A 21,934-nucleotide genomic window follows, 5' to 3' on the forward strand; every position below is an offset into this window, starting at 1 on the left:
TCACCCTCAGGGTACCTCAGTGATATTTTTAACCCACCGATAGACTTGTTCCACATATCTGCACTCACCTTTACGGCATTCTACACAGGATCTCTGCTAAAGAGTCCTCTTGCACTGCCCATGTGGTATTGTAGCGCCGACCCCACAAGGAGCAAAACGCCTAATGATGAAGCATGACACCTTCACAGGTGTGTGAGGGCACTACTTCCTAATAAGGAAGCTTCCTCCCCCCAAGTATTAACTTTTAACTTTCCTCCTGTATTATGTTACTACTTTAGGAACAGCTACACCGTCATGTGCTACATGCTTGTTCTTGGGAGCAAGGGTACTGGAGCTCTATCGGCTCCCTGTCCCCTTCTATAGTGGTTTGTGTCAATCAAGCAATTAATCAGGGAATTGTGAAGCCTCTGCTTCTCACCAGTGAGGGTCTTAAGGCACTGGGGGGGGGCAATGGGGGGAGCAGCTCCGGTTAGTCGAAGAGACAGGTCTTGAGGGTCTTCCTGAAGATGTGCAGAGTAGGGGCGTGTCTGATGTCGATCAGGAGCTCGTTCCAGGTCTTAGCCGCGATATAGGTAAAGGCTCTTCTAACCTTTCTTGCTCTTCTAATGCGCAGGGCCTTGGTGAGGGCGAGGTCGGAGGTTTCTCTTGAGTACGTGCAAGGAGATTCTTTTGTTGAGATATTTGGGTCCTGTGTTGTGGAGGCATTTGTAGGCGTGGATGAGTATCTTGAAAGTCACTCTCTTCTCGACGGGGAACCAATGGAGGTCTCACAGGTGTTGGGTGATGTGTTTGTGTCGAGGGATGAAGAGGACGAGTCTGGCTGAGGTGTTTTATATGGTCTGAAGTTTGTGGAGCAGAGATTTGTTGATCCTGGAGTAGAGGGTGTTTCCGTAGTCCAGTCTGCTGGTTTGTGTAGTACATGCTTAGTGTTTCTGTGCTTATGGAATGTTTATCCTTCTATGTTCTTCTCTGCCCTGTGAGTTCTACGTTCTCTTCTTAGACAGTTGCTGTTGGCTTCTGTCGTGGAGAGTCCGTTCTTGTGTTTGCTCTGTCTCATTAAACTGCTCTTCAAGAGGATATCTTTCTATGCCTACTTATTTACTACAATTTGGCGACGACTGGCTTCTTACCCATACGCTGCTTTCCCAAGGCACACAGCAGTTTCTCCACAAGAGCGGAAGATCTTCACCCTGCACACCACTCTTACCTTTTGGTGTCCACTTCCTGATCCAAGTCTTCATCGGACCGCTTGATTTTGTGTTGTTTGGTCGGTGTTCAGGGTGTCAGTCTGATGGTCCTGACTTCATAGCCCTGTTCACAGCTTGGAAGTGCTTCGAGTCGCTCTGACTCCGATCTGGTGGTGTGTGAGGCTGAGCCAAGTTGGTGTTGTCTCCAGCTTCAAGTTCCGGCGCATCTCTGCCTTCGGTTCTCCCTCTGTGCCGTGTCTCTTTCAAGTTGACGGTTGGTGCAGTTGGCGCAGCAGGAGCTTCGTTCCTCTTCGTGGCAGCAGTCTATATGATGACGTCTTGGAACCTTGCACTACAATCCTTGGCGTTCTGTGTGAGGTCCTAAGGAGTTCTGACGCTCTCACGTTGTGCGTTCTCACGCCCTGACGTCCTCTACGTAGCGGCCATCTTTGTTTTCATCGTTGCTATCACTACGGACTACGGATACAGACGTGCATCAGCTCCGCCTCACAGTGTTCCGGTGCAGTGTATCAGCGGCAATACACACGCCTTGCGTATTGTCAAGATACACTTTTATCCAGTGCAGTGTTCTGGTAACACCGGCGATACACACGCCTTGTGTATTGTGAGGAGACACACAGGTACTGTTGTTTCTTTTGTGTGTATACTCTGTCTTGCATCAGTACAGCGACGATACTCACACGGGTTTTGTTGTTTCTCCCGTGTGTGTATTCTGACTCTTATTCTTCTACTTACTCCTGTGTGTGTGCTCACGCATTGTTTTATATTACAATGTCCAACGAAAATCCCTCAATAGTTCTTCCTCCAAGTTTCTTAGTTAGTCCTGGTCAACCCAGCATCTCGTGGGATGACTGGTTCCCGATGTTTGACAATTATCTAGATGCTTTGGATGCACAGGAGTATTCTGCAAAAAGGAAGAAAGCCTTACTTTTGAGTTCCTTGGGCAAAGAAGGTCAACGCATTTTTCGCTATTTACCACAGGCTTTACAGGCTAATGGTCAACCTGTCCCAGATGAATATAAGGAAGCAATTTGTCGCTTAGAAGTACGATATGCCAAAGAGGAGAATTTGGTCATGAATAGGTATAGATTTTATACCAAAGGACAAAAGATGGGTGAAACTATTGACAATTTTGTGGAAAGACTTAGAGAAATGTCGGTCAAGTGTAAGTTTGGTAATATGACTGATGAGCTCATTAGGGATCAACTTATTGTTCAGTGTAATAATAAGAAAGTTCAGGAGCGTCTTTGGGCAGCCAAAAATCCTAACTTACAAACTGCTATTGAATTAGCTAAAATTGTTGAAGACTCACAAGGATATATGAAAGAGTTGGAGAAGAAACCCTCCAGTGATGTTAATGAAGTCTCGGGTCAAGAGTACTCAGAACTAACTTCTGCTTCTGGTGAACTCTCTGATGTTGCTGCTGTTAAGAACAAAAATATTTTTAAGAAGAACTTTACTTCCAAACCACCATCTACACAAAAGTTGTCTTCATCTCGCATGTGCAACAGATGTGGTAGCTCTGTCCATTCCTCTGACTCAAAATTTTGTTTTGCAGCCAAACAAGAGTGTCTCAAGTGTGGTAAAATGGGCCATTATGCCAGAGTTTGTCGTGGCAAATCTCGCTCTTCTGTCACCACTGTTGAAGACTCTATTCTATTTGATGAGGAGGGTCATAAAATTTTGGTTATTGATGAAGATTCTGCAGGGCAAGTTGATGATAGGCGTAAGGTTAGGCCTAAAGCTCTCTTCTCCATTGATAGTAAAGAAGTGTACTTAATGGTGGATACAGGTTCTAGGTACACTATAATTCCTTATGAACTTTTCAGGGACAAATGGGGTTCCAGGTGTCTTTTACCCAAGGACATCTCCCCGGGTGGTTATCAAGGTGAGACCATTGACATTGTGGGGTATTTCACAGCGGACATTATTTTTTCATACAGGAAAATACATGGCAAGGTTTATGTGTCCAAAATTGGTCCGGCCATACTTGGGTGGATTCACCAGTACGACTTAGGGATAATTGTCAATCCCCGTGCTTTCCCACAAGTTATGGTTGTTGAAGACAGTGGCTTACTGGATATCCTAGAGAAGGCCAACTTGGTATTCAGGGAGGGTTTGGGTCAGCTCAAAGGGTATTCCCATCGTATCATTCTAAAAGAGAATTCTGTTCCTGTACAACACAAAGCTAGGCGCATTCCCATAGTGGTTCGGCAAGAGGTTAAGAGTATGATTGACGACATGCTTGTTTCTGGGGTTATTGAACCTGTGGAGGCTTCACCTTGGGTTTCTCCCATTGTAGTCACTAAAAAATCGGATGGCAAACTCCGTTTCTGTGTTGACTTGAGGTCGTTGAATGACTGTGTGGTTGCGGATACTTTTCCACTTCCCAACATTTCGGAACTGGTCACTACTTTACATGGTGCTAGGGTGTTTTCTAAGTTGGATCTTAGAAGTGCTTATCACCAAATTAATCTTCACAAGGACTCCAAACACTTGACAGCCTTTATCACACCGTTTGGCACGTTTCAATTTACACGGTTGCCTTTTGGTCTCATTTCGGCTGCCAGTGTGTTTCAGAGGATGGTAACTGATCTTTTTGAAGGTGTAGGTAATACTGTGTTTTTCCAAGACGACATTTTGGTTTATGGTGACTCTGAGGAGCAACACAATGTCATTCTCAGGTTGGTTTTGGACAGACTTTTGTCAGCTGGCTTGACGTTGCGTAGGGACAAGTGCAAGTTTTTGACTGAAGAGATAGATTATCTTGGTTACACTATTAGTGCCAGTGGCGTACGTCCGAAACAGGACTTATGTCGTGCTATTCACTCTGCTCCCAGGCCTAAGGACAAAGATCAGTTGCGTTCCTTTATGGGACTTATTGAGTATTACTCAAAGTTTGTCAAAAAATTTTCAGATAAAACTGTTTCTATGAGGTCGCTTCTCAAGAGAGGGGTTAGTTTTGTTTGGTCTTCCCAGTTGCAAGAGTCTTTTGAGGCCATCAAAAAAGAGATTTGCGATGCAAAAGTGCTTACTCCTTTTGACATTAAGAGGACTTCTGTGGTGACCGTAGATGCCAGTGCTACTGGTCTAGGGGCTATGTTATCTCAAGTTTATGATCAATCTGAGTGTACAGTGGCTTTTGCCTCTAGAACCTTAACTGATGCGGAGAAAAATTATTCAGTAATTGAAAGGGAGGCTCTGGCTGCTGCTTGGGCAGTGGAACACTTTAGAACTTATTTGTGGGGTTTGAAGTTTGTGCTGAAGACGGACCATAAGCCTCTCATAAAAGTTCTCTCTCCCGGTGGTACGGGCAAAGGCTCTGCTAGACTGGCGAGGCTTGCTTCTAAGCTTCAAGAATTTCAATATTCTGTTCAACATATCCAGGGCTGGAGGAACACTCAAGCGGATTGTCTTTCAAGGTTATCTTTGGATTGGAGGTCAGTTCTTGATTCTTCTACTTCTGGCTCCTCTAATGATATTGCTGTTGCTTCTGTGGAGGATGCTGTGTTTGTTGGTGAAGGGGCTTTCCAGGCTTGTGATTGGGAGAGAGAGATGGCTGTGGATGTGACATTACAGGAGGTTATCAAATTAATTTCACTTGGTTCTAGAAGGGAGAGTGCGGTGTCGGTTTCTGTGCGTCCTTTTCTTAAGGTCTTGGATGATCTCTCCTTAGTTGGGGATAATCTTATTGCAAAAGGGGAGAGGTTCATACCTCCTTGTGGTCTGAGGAGCAAACTTTTGGCCTTGGCACATGAGGGGCATTTAGGTCAAACTCTTACTCAGCGTCGTCTCAAAGACAATTTCTGGTGGCCTGGCATGGATTCTCAAGTTGTGGATTGGGTGGAGAATTGTCCAACATGCAGAGAAGGGGAAAAGAGACTCAAGGTTTGTCCTAGTACTTCGCAGGGGCATCTACCTAATCCAGGTTCACCGTGGCACACCATTTGTCTAGATTTTATTGGTCCCATGGGTGAGTTACACGAGAGAGACAGATTTGCCATAGTGGTTGTGGATGTTTTTTCGAAATGGTTAGTTGTGGAATTTACCAACAATATCACTACCGATACTACTATCAGATTTTTAGGAAATTTGTTCAAGGATGAGGGTCTTCCTTCTGTAATCATAACTGATAATGGTACTCAATTGATTTCTTCTGATATGCAATCTTTTCTCTTGGGATGTGGGATATCTCACCATCGCACATCTTTGTACAACCCACAAGGCAATGGGATTTGTGAAAGGGCCAATAGGGTGGTAAAGGGCATCATACAGATGGCTTTTTCTGATGGTTCTATTGTTCGGAAAATGGTCAATGAAATGTTGTGGGCATATCGCACTACACCTCTTATTGATGGTCAGCTGTCTCCTTTTCAAATGATGAGGGGGCGGGTTCCTGGCTCTAAATTGATTCCAGCCTGGATGAAGAAGGTGGTTGCTGGGGAAAAGGATCTTGCTGCGTTGCTACCTACTTCTTCTGTGCGTCCTTTTTGTGTGGGGGATTTGGTCAAAGTAAAAAGGGGCAGGATAATCAAAGGGTTGTCAAAATTTCAGGGTCCTTTTACGGTCAAGAAGGTTTTGGATCATTGTGTCATTCTTAACAATGGGGAATGTTGGAATTTCAGGCGGGTAGCTTTGTATAGGAGAGGTGCTTCTTTGGAAAGTCCTGGAGGCTCTCCTGTGGAATCTCCTTCCTCTGAAGAAGGTAGCAGTGGGTATCTTTTGGCTTCTCTGCCTTCGGAGTCTCACTCTGCTGCTGCTGCACCTCTGGTGGTTGGGGGTGCTGGGGATTCGTCAACATCTATTCCTATTCCTCTACCTGTGCCTTTGGTCTCTAATCGCACTCCACGTTTTAGGAGGGCTCCAACCTACTTGCAAGATTTTGTTTGCTGATGTGTTTTTTGTTTTGTTTTTTTTGTTTTGTTTCTGTTTTCTTTAGAAGGGAAGAAGATGTGTAGTACATGCTTAGTGTTTCTGTGCTTATGGAATGTTTATCGTTCTATGTTCTTCTCTGCCCTGTGAGTTCTACGTTCTCTTCTTAGACAGTTGCTGTTGGCTTCTGTCGTGGAGAGTCCGTTCTTGTGTTTGCTCTGTCTCATTAAACTGCTCTTCAAGAGGATACCTTTCTATGCCTACTTATTTACTACAGTTTGTGTGACCTTCTTTAGTACCCATGCCTTTGGTACCATTTACTAGGGACTTACAGGGGTGCTAAAGTCCTTGCCAATTGGGTTACAATGGAACATTTGTCTTATTTTTAGGGAACGAGTACTGGCACGGGGCCTGGTTGACCCAGTGCACTACCAATTAACAACATCAGTACCAATGAGCAAATAGTGTGGGTGACCATGTCAAAAGGGGGCACTTTCCTACAAGTATGCATAAAATAGGCCACTGCCCTGTGTGTTCGCATATTATTATAGAGTATTGGACAGAAGCACAGCAAGGAAAGTGAGAGCAGGGTCTACATTTCAGCCTGATTAGTTTTCAAAGATATATTTAATTTTCGAAAATCCACCACGATTTTTCGTATTGGCAAAAGCCGAATCCAAATGTTCATGAGGGTTTTAGTCTAACGTTACAGTAGGATAAATATGAGGTATGTTAAATGCTATATATTCATACCCCTTAAATAAGGGCCTTTGATAATTAAACTATGGGGTATTAACTGCCCCAGCAAGAGGTATATGTTGGTACCTTGCCAGGACACAGCAATGGCCAAGTTTGGTAAGTACTCTGTCCCATACAGAAACAAATTCAGCCATATTATATATACATATATTAATTCTTTAAAACACCCCCAGGATAGAAGAAGGACCCAAGATAAACCCTCCCTATCCAATTAAAATAAAAGAGGGACTTGAATATCTTTAGGTGTCATAACTCTTGTCCTGAATAAGCAGAGACATAAAGCATCTTATTCTGAGAGGCAATGGAGGGGGATTGAGCGTTGACAAGGAGGACTAGGACTCTGAGTAATGGAAATTACTGATATGTAATCTGTGCATTACTTTCTAGTCCATCCTCATCGTCCCAGTCCTTACATTTTAATCACATAAAGAGACTGGTGGCCAAAAATGCATCACACAGTGATTGTTTTTAAGTAAACCGCCATAACCTTTGTTGCAAACATGTTATTTTACTGAACTCAGAGCTGAGGAGCCAAAAGAATTAGAAGCCAAATTCCTCAAATGAAATCTGTAATGTGAAATTAAGGTGTTTTTGCGTGGTCAAGTGGCCACAGAACAAATCACCTTTGAAAGGGGCCTGTGAGGATGAAATACTTCTAGTGGAATGTCTCTGAATTTAGACAGGAAGATCAACCCCTGCCCTCTGAGAGGCCAAATTAATAGATCAGCAGTTTGTAACCTGTGGTTCAGGAACCTCTGGGGGTCTGCAATGCTTACTCAGGGGGCCTGGTAACAGCTTAGAAAATTAAATATTATTATCAGATTACTAAAGCGTACGTTGTTAGAGAAGCAAAATTTAACATAATACATTAGAAATTGAAGGCTGAAAAAGTTGATATATTCAGGCTGATTCGTGAGAGCAGTGCAAATGCATCAATCAAAATATAGTATGGACGATGCATAGCTTCAATTGAATTTAGAAAATCTCAAACCACCCTGCTAGAATAATTAACATTTTGAAATTTTCCACATTTGCTTTTGAATTAAATAATATCTTTCATCAGTTGTGTATTTGTTTGCTGAATGCTTTATTTCCTATTTCTGTGTATTATTTTGCCATTCAGATTATTGAAATTGCTTAGGCTGGGGTCCCCAGATTCCAATAATGACTCAGTGGAGAAACCCATATTCCAATAATGATTTGTTGGGGTTCTCCAGACTCCAGTTATGTTTAAGCGAGGGTGCAGAGAGATCAAAAGTTTAAGAACCACTGAAATAAATCATCTAACCCAGCGTCTCAAAGTAGCTGTAAAAGGGCATTGACCCGTATCGGCCAACGAAGATATAACAAAAAGGAAATCAACATGATAAAAAAGAGAAAGTCCTGAATAAATAGACAAAGCTCTATAGAGATCCAGAGAATGCCACAGGTTTCAGCTACACATGTAGGGCTAGAGAAAACATGGAAGTATTAGGTCTTGAGGAACATGAATGGAGGAGAACTCCTTTGGAAGGATAAAAGGATCAGGTCCAAGCACAATTTTATCAGGAAAATAGTCTGACAAAAGGGCCATGAGAAAGTAAAGCTCCAATATGCCTCAGACTACGACCTGTTCAGATTGCTCCTAATAAGAAAACATTCAGTGACAGGTCTCAGGCCTGTTGCGATCCTACTCACCTGAAAACAAGGAGCTGCGGAAGCGGAGATAGTCCCACCTCTCACCTCCAGAGCAACCCTCCACGCTGATCAAGCAGCTTGGGCTATTTGTTCAAGGGGAAAGGAAGGAAAAAACAAGGAAATGAAACGCTGGAAGAAGTCGTCGGCACAGAGGGCAACAGGACTCCCTTTAGTAGGACTAAGACATGGGATGGGGTCAGTCTCTCTTTGATTGGACTGCTGATACTGCCACTCTCAAAACCAAAAAGGAAGAAAAAACAACCACCAAAAATAAGTCCAGGGAAGGTAACTGACTGATTAGGGGTGAGGATCCCTATTAGAAGTCATAAGCGATAGATTCCCACTGGCAGCAGCAGGGAACGGTATTTTCTCAGAAGAAGTGCAGAAAGAACCTTGGGTTTGTTGCCAAAAGGATACATCCCTTAAGGAAACAGAAAATACCCCAACAAGAAACCAAGCCTATAATCCAACCAGGCAGGGACGGTGAAGAGTGTGTGAAAAGATGCCAAAATTCAAGAGTCACAAACTCTGACCGGCTTTCACAGTCTCCAACTAAAGGAACAAGGTGCATGTGCGGTGGAAGCATACGGGTGTCACGATGAAGAACTGCTCCCGCAGTCCTAAAGGCAAGGAGGAGTGTGCGGGGGAACACCGGGCCAATTATTGTCACAATGAGGAACTGCTCCAGCGGTCCCTGCAACAAGGAGGTGTGCGCGGGGGAATGCTGGGCACACAAGAGGGACAAACAGGAACGGCTCCAGCGGTCCCAAACACAAGGAGGTGTGCGCGGTGGAATGCCGGGCACACACAAGCGTCACAAAAAGGAACCTCTCCAGCAGTCCCACAAGTAAGGAGGTGTGCGCGGTGTTAGGCCGTACACACAGATGCAAGAGGGCAAGCACAAATCCTTCTCCCAACCGAAAGAAACAACTTAAAGCCAAGCACCTTGGCAACGAATAACGCACATTCTATAGGCGCGCCCCCCAAGTCACATGAGACGTGTTCAAGGAATCTTTATGCCGTACTCTCGCAAGAGTATGAAATCAGGGAACGTAAAATAGAAAAGAAATCGGAAGAAGACACTGAAAAGGAAAGGGTAGGTAAGTCAATCATTCCGTGTTAAAGAGTGTCACACAGGTTTGCGAGGACTCACATGAGAGTATTAAAAGACTCTCGAAATGTCACGTTCCCTGTAAGCCCCTTGGATATGCAGTCCGGGTGGTAACAAGGCCTTCACAGGACACCTGTTGGACCTGATCCTGTCTGCAGGGTCAGTGCAGATATTTGCCTTCCTCTGCTTTCCTTTGCTGAACCTGTTTTTGTTGGCTTTTATGACTCTGTGCACCTTTTTCTTGCTCACCAGTGGTAAAGTGTTTGTGATCACTCCCTAAAACATTGTAACAACTGGTATACACCTGACTGGACCATTTTATGTACTTGTAAGTCCCTAGTGTATGGTACAACATGTTCCTAGGGCCTGTGAATTAAATACTACTAGTGGGCAGCAGCACTCATTGTGCCCACCACAAAAGTAGCTTTATAAATCCTATCTCAGGCCTGCCACTGCAGCTTGTAGTGCAGTTTTAAACTGCCATTTGTACTTCGCAAAATAAACCTTTTGACAGGCCTAAGCCTTCTTTTTAAATACATATAAGGCCCATCTAGGTTAGGCTCTAAAAGCTCAGAGAGAGGGGTGCATGGTATTTAAAAAGCAGGACATGTGTGTTTATGTTTTACATGTCCTGACAGTGCAAAAGTCATTTTTCACTGTTGTAAGGCTGATCTCTTCCATAGAATAACACTGGATTGCCTTGTTACATCTAATAAGTGCTAACTTCAGATTGGGAGCAAATAGAGATATACTGTTTACACTCAAATAAACTGTTAATTAAAACGCTCTTTAATGGTAAAGTCCATTTTAAAGTTATAAATTCGAAAATGCAGCTTTTAGAAAGTTGACATTTTCTTGCCAAACCAACTGTGACTTTCTGCCAGTGTCTTGGGTCACATCACTGTGAATGACTCTGTTGTGGTGATTTTTGTACTGCTTCCAGACAGGAAGGTAAAGGTAACCTTGGTGTGACTGGAGAGGGGCGTCTTGACAGGATAGCTGGAGAGGAGCTATACCCTGTCCTGATTATATTACAAAGGGCTTTGCCTGCTGCACAGACAAAGGAACGTGGCACCAGGCCTGCCCTACCATTAGTCATTCTAGACTGTTTGGAGTCACAATCAGGGGATGGAGAAGAACTGACTAGAACACATTTTGGGGTAGGTCAATGAATTCCCCCACACAAAATGCTGGTACCAGGTGTAAAAATGGGACCTTCAGAACCACTCATCAGAACTCTCTTTGACCTGTGGAAGACTCAGAAGTAGGACTGCCTTGCTGCCTGAAGGAATGTCCTGCTGCTGGAAATACTACCTTGTTGTCTGAGGAATGAAGTCTGGACCTGTTTGCCTTGATTCCAGACTACCCAGAGTGACTCCAAAAGTCAGTTGGCCGGCCTGTGTGAGCTCCAGGGACACAACAAGCTTCCAGAGGTCTTCCTGCGACTGCCCAGCTGAACAGCGCCATCTGGATCTGCCTGAGTCCTGCTGCTGGCCTATGCTGGAGGTAGCCCTAATCCCCAAGAGGTGCACCCCAGGTCCTGGCCCCTTTGCTGATATCTGTGAAAACTCCTGCACAAGAAAAGGTGAAAATCCTTAAGTTCTGGGCTCCTTGTGACTGCAAAGTGGCCTTTTCTCGTGCGATGACCACAAATGTGAAGCTCCAGCGCAACTCACCCTTCAAGCTGACAGTGACTTTCCATGACGACTGGCACTACGAGTCCTGCACTTTGTGCCGACAGCGACTGTCCAGGACAATCCATCAACATGCAGCTTCAGCAATGACTGGCACTTCACGCTACAGCAGCGACTAACCACAATGCTTGGACCAAAAGTCTCCCCCTCCTCAAACGTTAATGGAACTGTTTGTGCTGGACTTGAGGAGGTAAATCTCCAGCGGGACTAACGTAGTTCCTGTATCTGGCCCTTAGGGCATGTATGTGCGCCATATGTGCACAGATGCTGATTTCAGGGGTGCATCAGGGTGTCATCATGACACCCTTGCACCTTTGAAATTATTCTCAATTTGCGATTAGCAAATAGCGAATCGCAAATTGAGAAGAACTTCCCATTCATTGCTATGGGCCTCCTGGCCCATAGGAATGAATGGGAAGGTATTCCTTAATTGCGATTTCACAATTTGCTAATCGCAATTAAGGAATTTTGAGAAATCGCAAAAGTTGTGCAATTTTTTAAATACATCCCGTTTTGCAATTCTCAAATCGCTATTTGAGAATCGCAAATGGAGATGTTGATACATATGCCCCTTACTCCTATAAAGGGTCAAAATTTCCTTAATTGGCTTATTCCCCATTTTTGGGGAAAATCTAAAAATTGGCTCTGTAGTCCTTGTAAATTTACCATACTCAATATGGGGTCCCCAAAGACCGTTTGCTGTGAATAACAGTCCTAAATATGAAAATGAATGTGTTTCTGCGATAGGGACCCTATTTACATGGTGGGCCCTAGTCTTTGACTTCCCTTTTCCAAACACCATTGTAAATGTTATTTTCAAATTAAGTACCAAATCCTTTTCCTGCATATATTCTGCAAACTTCTTAATTAGGCACTGGAGCCCGTTAGCGGTTCTGGATAAAAGGACCACGATATCTGCATAAAGCAAGGTGGGGACGGCACGGTAACCAACTCAAGGGACATTCGCATTCAGCTTTTGCAAACCTTCGTCTACTCCATTTATATATAAAGAAAACTGGAGTTGTGCAAGAATTCATCCCTGCCTTATTCCCTGTGTTACTCTGAAACTGGTAGTACACTCTCCTTCTGTCCCATATCGAACTCTTGTATTCAATCGTTTATATACTTGTGACAGGTATGTAATAATATCACTTGGGGCACCCATGAGAGCCAAGGTTTGCCATAATTTCACATGATTCACTAGGTCAAAAGCACTTGTGAGGTCGACAAAACGCAGGTGTAGATAGCCCTTTTTTTACAACTGTATATTTACTGATTATTAAGTGAAGGTTAATGCACAGCTCAACAGTCCCTATCTCCCTTCTGAATCCATACTGTGTTTCTGTAAGGATTGAGTTTCAGTTTTGATGTTGTGTCGAGAAGGGAAATAGGGAAACAGCATTTGGCGTCACTTCTATCTCCCTTCTTGAAAATCGGGACTTTGATACTTTCTGTTCAAGTTCTCGTCACCAGACCAACTGCTACAGCATTACACACTCTTCGTAAAATTGGGACCCAGAGACCCATATCCGTCTAAAAAATGTCTACTGGGACCCCATCAGGTCCGGGTGCCTTCTCATTTACACATATGTCTAGGGCCACTGTGACCTAATCCAGGGTAATAGGGGCCAAATTAGTGGGGTCCAAGGTAATAAAATCTCTATTTTCTGATGGTACTGAGATTTCATTATATCTCTATTATCCGACGGTACAAAAAATTCATTATCTCGATCAAAAACCTGTCCAAAATACTTTATCCATTCCATGGGCTGGACCAAGCCCTCAATTGGGGAACTGAGTCTTTAAAATAGGGGTGATTAATTGTTTTCCAGAATAGGGGGGCATCCCTTGTACTAGCCGCTCGAGTTAATTTTTCCCATGCCTGATCTTGTATCTCCCTTTTCCTTCTAGTGAGAGTCTGTTTATATATCATTCTCTATGTTTTTATAAGTTCACTTCACAATCAAACCAACTGACATTTTTAGAAACTATCTTTTTATCCTTAATTTTTAAGCCCCCAGAGATTGCAGAGGTAATATTACAGAAAGCTCCAATGATGTGACAGTCCGAAGAATCCTCCTTTTTACAAATCACAATATCATATTGACATTCGTACATTAATCTATCTAAAAATTCAATTGGGTGAACGCCAGACCATTTGATAGTGATGCCATTCTGTCCTTGGGTTGATATGGTGGGGGCTAAACAAGGCCCCTCCTGGGGAGGCTCATTGAGTCGAAGAGTTAGGAATAGCGGATCATGATCACGAAAGGAACTTTCTATCACCTCCATTTTCACTATCTGTCCTCGTCCAAATTCTGAGATCAATATGTGATCATTGATTGAGGACTGTCTATGGCCTTTGTAAGTTAGTAACTGGGGTTGTCTTTCTGCAGTTGACTGATCTAATAATTGTAGATTATATTTCTGCATTGCCCCGTTAATAGTATCTCTATATAAATTGTTTGGGAAGTCGGAATAACTTTCACCATACTCGTTCCCATACCCACAGTATTTCCCTTCCAGAATATCACATTTCGTACTGTTAAAATCCCCAGCCCAGATATAAAAAGCAGTCACTTCTGATGTGTTTTATAAATAAGTCTAACTTCTTCTTGAGTGCCATTATGACCTGATTTCTAGTATTATCAAAAACATTGTTGTAAAAATGAATTATTACAAAACACTGATTATCAAAAGTTAAACACCTCAGGAATTGAAAATATTGTGAGTCAGTATAAACTTTCTTAAGAATTAAAGGGCATGTAACGGAAACTGAAACAACTAGTCCTCCTTTAGCGCTTCCATTCCGGAAGGGAGTCGCTAGGATGTCAACGGTGGAAAAAACATCAATATGAAAAGGTTCCGTGTGCCAGGTTTTTACAAACAAATGATGTGACAATTTTCTGATTGAATTAAGCCATGCTTCATCATTCAGCTTATTTTTTATACCCGTAATATTCCGAGTTGCTAACATCAGGTTTTTGAGTGGTGATATTTCGATCGAGTCTGGTTCTTGATTAGTTAAATCATTGATATTTTTTGCAATAGTAGTAGAGCAGGGTTTGTATTCCTCAACCTGGTGTAGTCAGTCTGGGTCACTGCATCTTCTGAAAGGTGAAAATCTATTGGCCAATATAAATGCTATGTACCAGTCCACTGGATGGCTATATTTATGTGCACATACGCACACACACACACACACACATATATATATTTTAATATACGTCATTTTTGTGCATGTGTGGGACTGTGGAATGTAAAGACAAGGATGAAGGCGATGAAGGCATACAAGAGATGGTAATAGCAGATTACTCCCACCAGCACTAGTTGTGACAGGGTATTTGTGGTCTCTGCAGGTATCGAATCAGCTGGCTCAGAGCTGCAGAGAATTCATCAAGGACAGTCTTGTCACGCCGAGTGCTGAGGACCGAATCTGGGAGAAGGTCAGGGAGCACATTGAAGATGAAGGCGAGCTCATGCTGCATTATGCTACAGTGCAAGACCGCAAGATGATCAGAGACCGAATCAGGAGCACTGCAACCCTCGGCAAAAGCACTTTATACGAACGGTGAGCATCGCAAGGTGGCACATGGGCAGAAAAAAAGGGCATATGTGTAGTTCAAACCCTTCTTACTGTGTTGCTCCTCTTACCGATCTGTAGAGTTGTTAAACATGATTTTGTGAACCAACCTCTTGTTCTAAAATGGTCGTTTCAAAAAACAGGAAATCGCAGGAGAGCACAGAATGACCTCTGCTATTAATAATCATTATGCAGATCACAATTCGAAACTTACCCTGCAATTGGCTACAATAACAGGGAGGTTGGCCTGCAAGAGACAGCAAACCACCATCCCTGTGATTGTATTTCAGCCTTATTTACTTAAAGGAAATTTTGAAAAACTTTAGTGAGCAGTTACTACTCCCTCCGAAGTCTACACCCTGATACCCAAAGCGAATCACTTACCGCCCCTACTTAGGAGTTGATAACTGAACAGTGGTTTAAAACCGCAACTGTGTCGCAAACCATGATTCTTACCATTCTAACTTGCAAATTCGAAGGCCAAAAACCCACCCCTTATAAATTGCGATAGAAAGTGTCCTCTAAATCCAATTTGTGATTCGTTAAGCCTTTACTGAATCACAAAATTGGTTTAGTACAATCCAAAAAGCCGTTTTTCTCCACAATAAGCTGAAGACCTGGCTTTTAGAGTAGTTCCACTAGACCCTAGATGTGGCTTATCTCACACCTGCTCAGTGCCAACATACACTCCTGTGTCACAGTGTGCTCTACAAGCATGCATAACATAACATTTTATGGTTGCAAACTCTGTGATTTTGCTAATTGTAGGGTTTGTGACTCCAATCTGGATACATACCTCTGGTCCCTAGTTTATAATCCTGTACATTTTCCTCAGCAAGCCCACAGAACAATGTAGTTTAATCTGTGCTTCCAGCTGTAACAAATCTTCCTCTAGCCTATATTCCCTCATTTTATGGACTGCATTGGCAATAAACGTTACTCTAATGGTTGTCTTGAGAGTCTTCCAAATAGTAGCATTCTTCATGTTACACTGTGAGGTTATCTGTAGTCTGAATTAGGAGCACATATATTAGTGATTGTTTTTTTTTTGCCTTGCACATTTCCTTTGTCTATAACATATGTGCAGAAGGCAGCTGTTTTCTCCCACTTGAGAAATGGCTACTCGTTTGCTGATCAAAGTAAGTACCGCTCTCACACAGCTGGAGCAATACATCGTGAAAGTCCTTATGCTTAAGGCAGAATTTCTCTTTTTATATAAGGTTATTCTCCTGAACAGAGACAATGCTAGTATGAATATATGTGTGCATACATGAGCAGGCTGAGCACGGAGGACATTTGTCTGTCACAGCCTAATATCTGTGCACAGGCAGCCTATCACAGATGGGACTCTGGCTAAATGGATTAGGACCATTGTAGGCCTTTTAATTCAATTGAAAATCCAAAAAGAAAGGTGCCCTTTCTTTGATTACAGTGTAAGCTTGAAGTGCTTTACTGTACATCTGCGGTGCTTTTATGTATGTACACTGTAGTTAAACACTGCACTAAATATCACATTTGCATTGGCTCAAGATGGAGAAATGATTAACATCTCTTTCCCTATCATTTAAAATATCCCATGGGCAAATAAAATATCACTTTGGCCAAATTTCCTTTGTAAAATATGTAATTTAGCAGTTATGCTTTCCTGAGCTAACCCTTATTTATGTTGTGGATTTCACCTACACTGCTGGGCTAGGTTAATTACTCTGCTGGGCAGCTGGGCATTTCGCAGTCCTTCCCTGACAATAGGCCCATCTGAGACTAACCTTCCCTTACTAGAGGAAGACGTTTGGTAGAAATCTGCTTAGGGAAATTAGCTGCATTCCATTGACAAGCCTGGCCATGGCCTTCCCAATGGGATACATGGGAAACAGGGAGACCCCTGGTTCCAGCAGTTCCCTTTGAAGACTTGGCAGAAAGGAAATCGTTTTTTCAGCAGTGTCATTAAAGGGTGCAGTAAATACTTAGGAAAAGCTTTTGTAGACCACGGCTTGATTTTTTATTTTGGGAGATCCCAGGATGCTGTTCCGAGGAGGACCAGCCTTTAGGCTGCTCAAAGAAGAGGTTTGTCAGAAGTGCAGGGTTGTTAGAAATTACCCCATTCTTTTCAGGGTCCCCTTGGTTTTGCATGCTTGCTTTGGAACTCTGTGAACTTTACCACTACTAAAAAGTGCTACCCAATCTAAAACATGTGCTGTACATCGGAACTCCCTATTTAACTTTCCTATAAGCCCCTTGTAAATGGTGCCTCCATGGCATGGGAGTTTAAATGGCATATATGAGATGAAGTGTGTATTCACACTACCCACATGTGTGGCAGAAATATGTTTCTGTCAAGAGCACCACTGTTCTCTGGGTAGGTTGTAGTTTAAATGCACTATATTGGCAGGGAAAAATCACTATGCCTTGTAGGAAAAGCCTATTTTTATATATTCCTTAGCCACCCCTAAAGTATGCCTTGTAGGCCCACAGGCCTGGTTCTAATATATAAAAATGTGACACGCTGCGTATAGAGGTTGGTGTGCCCTTGCAATGCAGCGTGCCTCCGCAGTGAAATTAAACCCAAAAACTATTTCACTATGTAGACTGTGCTAAACGTTTTAGGCCTAGGTAGAAATAAAATTGTTTTTGTACACCACACATGAGGAAAGGTCTAGAAAAAAATCCTTCAAGGTTATATCATGCTTAGTTTTGTTTACTCTGACTTAACAGTGAAGTTAGATTCTTGAAAACTTAAGCAGAAAAGTAACTTTGTAGAAATGAACTTTAGACTGCCTGAGCCTAAACTAGCTTAAAACCAGTTCTGCCACTCATCACACATCCAGAGCTGGATACAGTCTTAGGTTGGGAAAGTTCATAACTCTGACTCAGGGGTCAATGGCTTGCCTCAGGGCATTAGAAAAGCCAATACGTGTTACTTTTGGGTATACGTTTTTATTGGCATTGACCACAGTCTTGAACTCCAATTTTCAACATTAATCATATCTTGATAAAATACAGGCCAAACAACCCATCAACCCCCGCTCTACTGTATCAGCAATAAGGTCAGTACATCTTACATCATTAACATCATCCAAGCATTAAGAGGCGCATATGTTTGTGCAATTTCCTTCCAAAACCTTCAGGCCATCCAACTCCTCACTCCACATAACCATTCTTTCTCGTTCCACTGGAACTCCGTCCAGCTAAACCACTCATACATTCATCCCTCTGGCCCACGTACCCCTCACAGAGGCCTCGCATCTGGTAGCACAAGCAACTCTGCCAGCCTCCCCGTCCATGCCTGCATATCATTCGCCAGTTTATTGTCCCTGCGTGTCTTCCACATGTCATTCTTCTGCCACAGCTTACTCTGCTAAGTCCCACTGCCAGTCTGCAAGGCCCACCAGGTCCAGCGAGACCCACCTATTGGCAATCCTGTGCTTGGCAGGCACCAGTTCCAGCAGGAGGAACCTCCGACTAAGATTTTTCTTTTTACGTATCGGGACCAAACCCAGTAGACACTGACTTATATCCATGGGAATTGTCCATCCCGTGGCCCGCTCCAGGTTAGGTACTACTGCTCAACCAATAGGTGTTAATTGCTGACCACAAAGTGGGGGTTAACTACCTAGAAGTGGACAGGAACAGTTGCCAGAGCAAAGGGCAGCTTTAGCACTAACTGTTCTGATTTGGAGGTTCAAGAAAGGGTTTATTCTGCTCATTCCCAGGACCCTTCTAGGGAGGCCATACCGCATCACAGTGGGGTGAGGGACCAGTTCTGCCTTTGTACCACACTTCAAGAGATGGAATACACATCCTTGGCAGGCAGAGTAAACCCCTCTAGCTGGTTCACTGACACAACATCGATGTAAAAAATATTGATGTTAAAAATATTGAGTAAAAAATACAGACAACAAAAATATCGACTCCTATACATAAACAGGTAAATACAAAAATATTGACTAAAAAATATCGATGTAAGAATATAGATGTATAAAATATCGACTTTTATATAAACATAAAATAAAAAAATCGATATTAAATATATTAAATATTAAATATAATTTTAACAAAATAAAATACATTTAATATACATTTTAATAAAATATAACAAATAAACTTAATAAAAAATAAACATACAAACATAATAATCTATACATATATATTTACTTTAAAACAATTAATAAACTATTATTTTTAATTTATGTTAAAAGTTTAAAATAATATAAAAAATATAAATGTATATTAATGATTTTTTTTAAAAAAAAGAATCTATAATAAATTAAAACAGACTATTAAAACATATTTACACTTAAATTTCACAATACAATCAGTGCAACAGTAGGGAAAGTGTTGGAAAGCAAAAGGGTAAAAATAACTTCCCACTCCAGTGACTGCAACAGTAGGGTAAGTGTTGGATAGCGGAAAAATTGAATTTACTATTCCAACTCCAGTGCGTGCAACATTAGGGCAAGTTGCGGAGGGACAAAAATTACTATTCCCACTCCAAAAAGTGCAACAGTAGGTAAAGATTTGGATAGCGGAGGGGTAAAAATTCCTAATCCCACTCCAGTGAGAGCAACAGTAGGGAAAGTGTTAGATAGCGGAGGGACAAAAATTACTATTCCCACTCCAAAGAGTGCAACTGTAGAGAAAGTGTTGGATAGCCAAGGGGTAAAAATGACTATTCCCACTCCAAAAAGTGCAACAGTAGGTAAAGTGTTGGATAGTAGAAGGGTAAAAATCACTATTCCCACTCCACTGAGTGCAACAGTAGGATAGCTGAGGGGTAACATTTACTAATCCAACTACACTCAGTGCAACAGTAGGGAACGTGCTAAATAGCGAAGGGGTAAAAATTACTACTCCCACTCCAGTGAGTTCAACAGTAGGGAAAGTGTTGGATAGCGGAGGGGTAAAAATAACTATTCCAACTCCAGTGAGGGCAACAGTTGGGAAAGTGTTGGATAGCAGAGGGTCAAAATTTACTATTCTCACTCCAGTGAGAGCAACAGTAGGGAAAGTGTTGGATAGTGGAAGGGTTAAAATTACTATTCTCACTCCAAGGAGTGCAACAGTAGGGAAAGTGTTGACTAGCAAAGGGGTGAAAATTACTATTCCCACTCCAATGAGTGCAACAGTAGGGAAAGTGTTGGATAGTGGAGGGGTAAAAATTACTATTCCAACTCCAGTGAATGCAACAGTAAGGAAAGTGCTTGATAGCTGAGGGGTAAAAACCACTATTCCCACTTCAATGAGACCAGCCTGCTCTTCACGCTTCAGCGATGATCATCAGAGACAATCTCCTGCCACTCTTGGCCTCCTCCACTGCAAATGGAAATCTTCGCTTTGAACTTTAGAAGGTAACTTTTTCAGCTGAGCTAACCTAGTCCCTGTATACAGCCCGCGCTCCATTTCAGTCAACCTAAACTTGTGACTTTCACCTGGTCTCACAAGACGAGTTAACCGCAAGTGGCGCTTAATGCTTTTAGGCTCTATGCTTACCTTACATCTTGAAAATTACATATCTCTGGTTCTATTGATTGGACTTTTGTTGTTTTGGTGTCAAATTATTTCTTAAAATTTAATTTATTTTTCTAAATTGGTGTAGTAATTTTCTTGTGTTGTTTCTGTATGTTATTGCCATTCTAGTGCTTCATAAATAATGTATGCTTTGCCTATAAGGTGAGCCTGACTGCTTTTGTGCCAAGCTAGCAGAGGGTTAAGCATAGATTAATTTTGTGACTTTTGTGGTTCACCCTGACAAGGATTGTTGCTGTTGATTGAGAAGGGATTGCACTCCTCTCAACCAGCAATTCAATTTCTCACAGTTAGGATCTAACCAGAATGGGTTTATTGAGTTGGAAGGGGTGCCCCCTCTTTAAAATTAATAACCCCATTTCCGACAAGGGTGGTATGGATTCGCTGGATTAGGCAGAGACACCCACCTTCCAGATCTCTGGCAGAAGGGAGGGCAGAAGGGAGAGACACGGGAACTGCAGAGGAGAGAGGATAGACCCCATATAGATAAACCCCTGCCTGGTAAGTACTAAAGTCTTTGACTTCCTGGGGTTCGGTTAAACCATATCTCCATTGCTAGTGGCACTGATCTTCCCAGCCCCCGTGATGAACAGTAGACTTGGTGGAGGCCCTGAAAGTGAGGATTCTCTTGGACTTTGGTAGAACAGTTTTAGCTGGAGGTGCCCTGGTAAGGTGTGGCCCTCCAAGTTGCTAAGAGGCTGTTGGACCTGGAGAGTTCAGGTAGGTGGTGTAGTCTGCCATTAAACAAGCTGATGCTGGAGGACCTCGGGGATGGAAACCTCAGGCTAGGAGACTACTATGAACAGAAGGAATAAGAGGGCAGATGCCTGAGGTTCTCTCGCATTAGTGAAAGAGCAAGCTAAAATATAAGTTCCAAATAAAATTACAAATTTAGATGCCAGGAGTCCCTAAAATGGTATGTCTTGTGGTAAGAGGACACTTCCAGGAGCAAAATGTGAAAAGCACATTCTGATCAGGCAAGTGAAGCCTAAGATGCATGTCTGTTTCCCATGCCCTTGAGAAATGTGCCTGGTAGATACTCCAGTCCGCTGGGCAGAGAAAATCACTACCACACCAGGCAGTTTAGGAAATATCCCTCTGGTAGGGCCAGTGCCCTGGGAAACCAGCTCAACAAAAGTACCCTGTTGCTCTTTGTGGAGTCCTCAGGTCCCCAGCGAGGCTTCTTTAATTCCTGGTGAGGGCTAGTGCTCTGGAAAACCAACCATTCTGAAAGGCAATACACACTGACAACTGGGAGGGCCCTAGGTGGGCAAAACCATTCTCTCTAAAGAGCTCAAAATACAAAGCAAGGTCATATGGCTCTCTCCCAGTGAACAGTTGAGACGTTCTGTGGAGGAGAAGGACAAAGCAGCAGAGGAGAGCAGTCACATCCGACTCCCCCTCCAGCAATGAGAGGAGGGCGTTGGCTGGGCAGAAAGCCGGCCTGCCTGTGCAGGCTTGGGCTCATGTGTGGTCTTTGTAATTAGAGTATGGAAGTCCCACGTGG

The 21,934-nt window shown here is 42.9% G+C and overlaps 1 protein-coding gene across 1 annotated transcript in view; it reads left to right on the forward strand.

Moving 5' to 3' along the window:
- The window catches only part of LOC146817397 (dynein axonemal heavy chain 5-like), a 1,608,734-nt gene that overhangs the window by 154,054 nt on the left and 1,432,746 nt on the right, over positions 1 to 21,934 (forward strand). The window contains exon 7 of the mRNA XM_085609634.1: positions 14,681 to 14,892. Within this exon, the coding sequence (XP_085465760.1) occupies positions 14,681 to 14,892 (212 nt within the window). The remainder of the gene's footprint in view (positions 1 to 14,680; positions 14,893 to 21,934) is intronic.

This window comes from Triturus cristatus, chromosome 6, assembly GCF_964204655.1.
Source record: "Triturus cristatus chromosome 6, aTriCri1.1, whole genome shotgun sequence".
In the NCBI taxonomy this organism is placed as follows: Eukaryota; Metazoa; Chordata; class Amphibia; order Caudata; family Salamandridae; genus Triturus; species Triturus cristatus.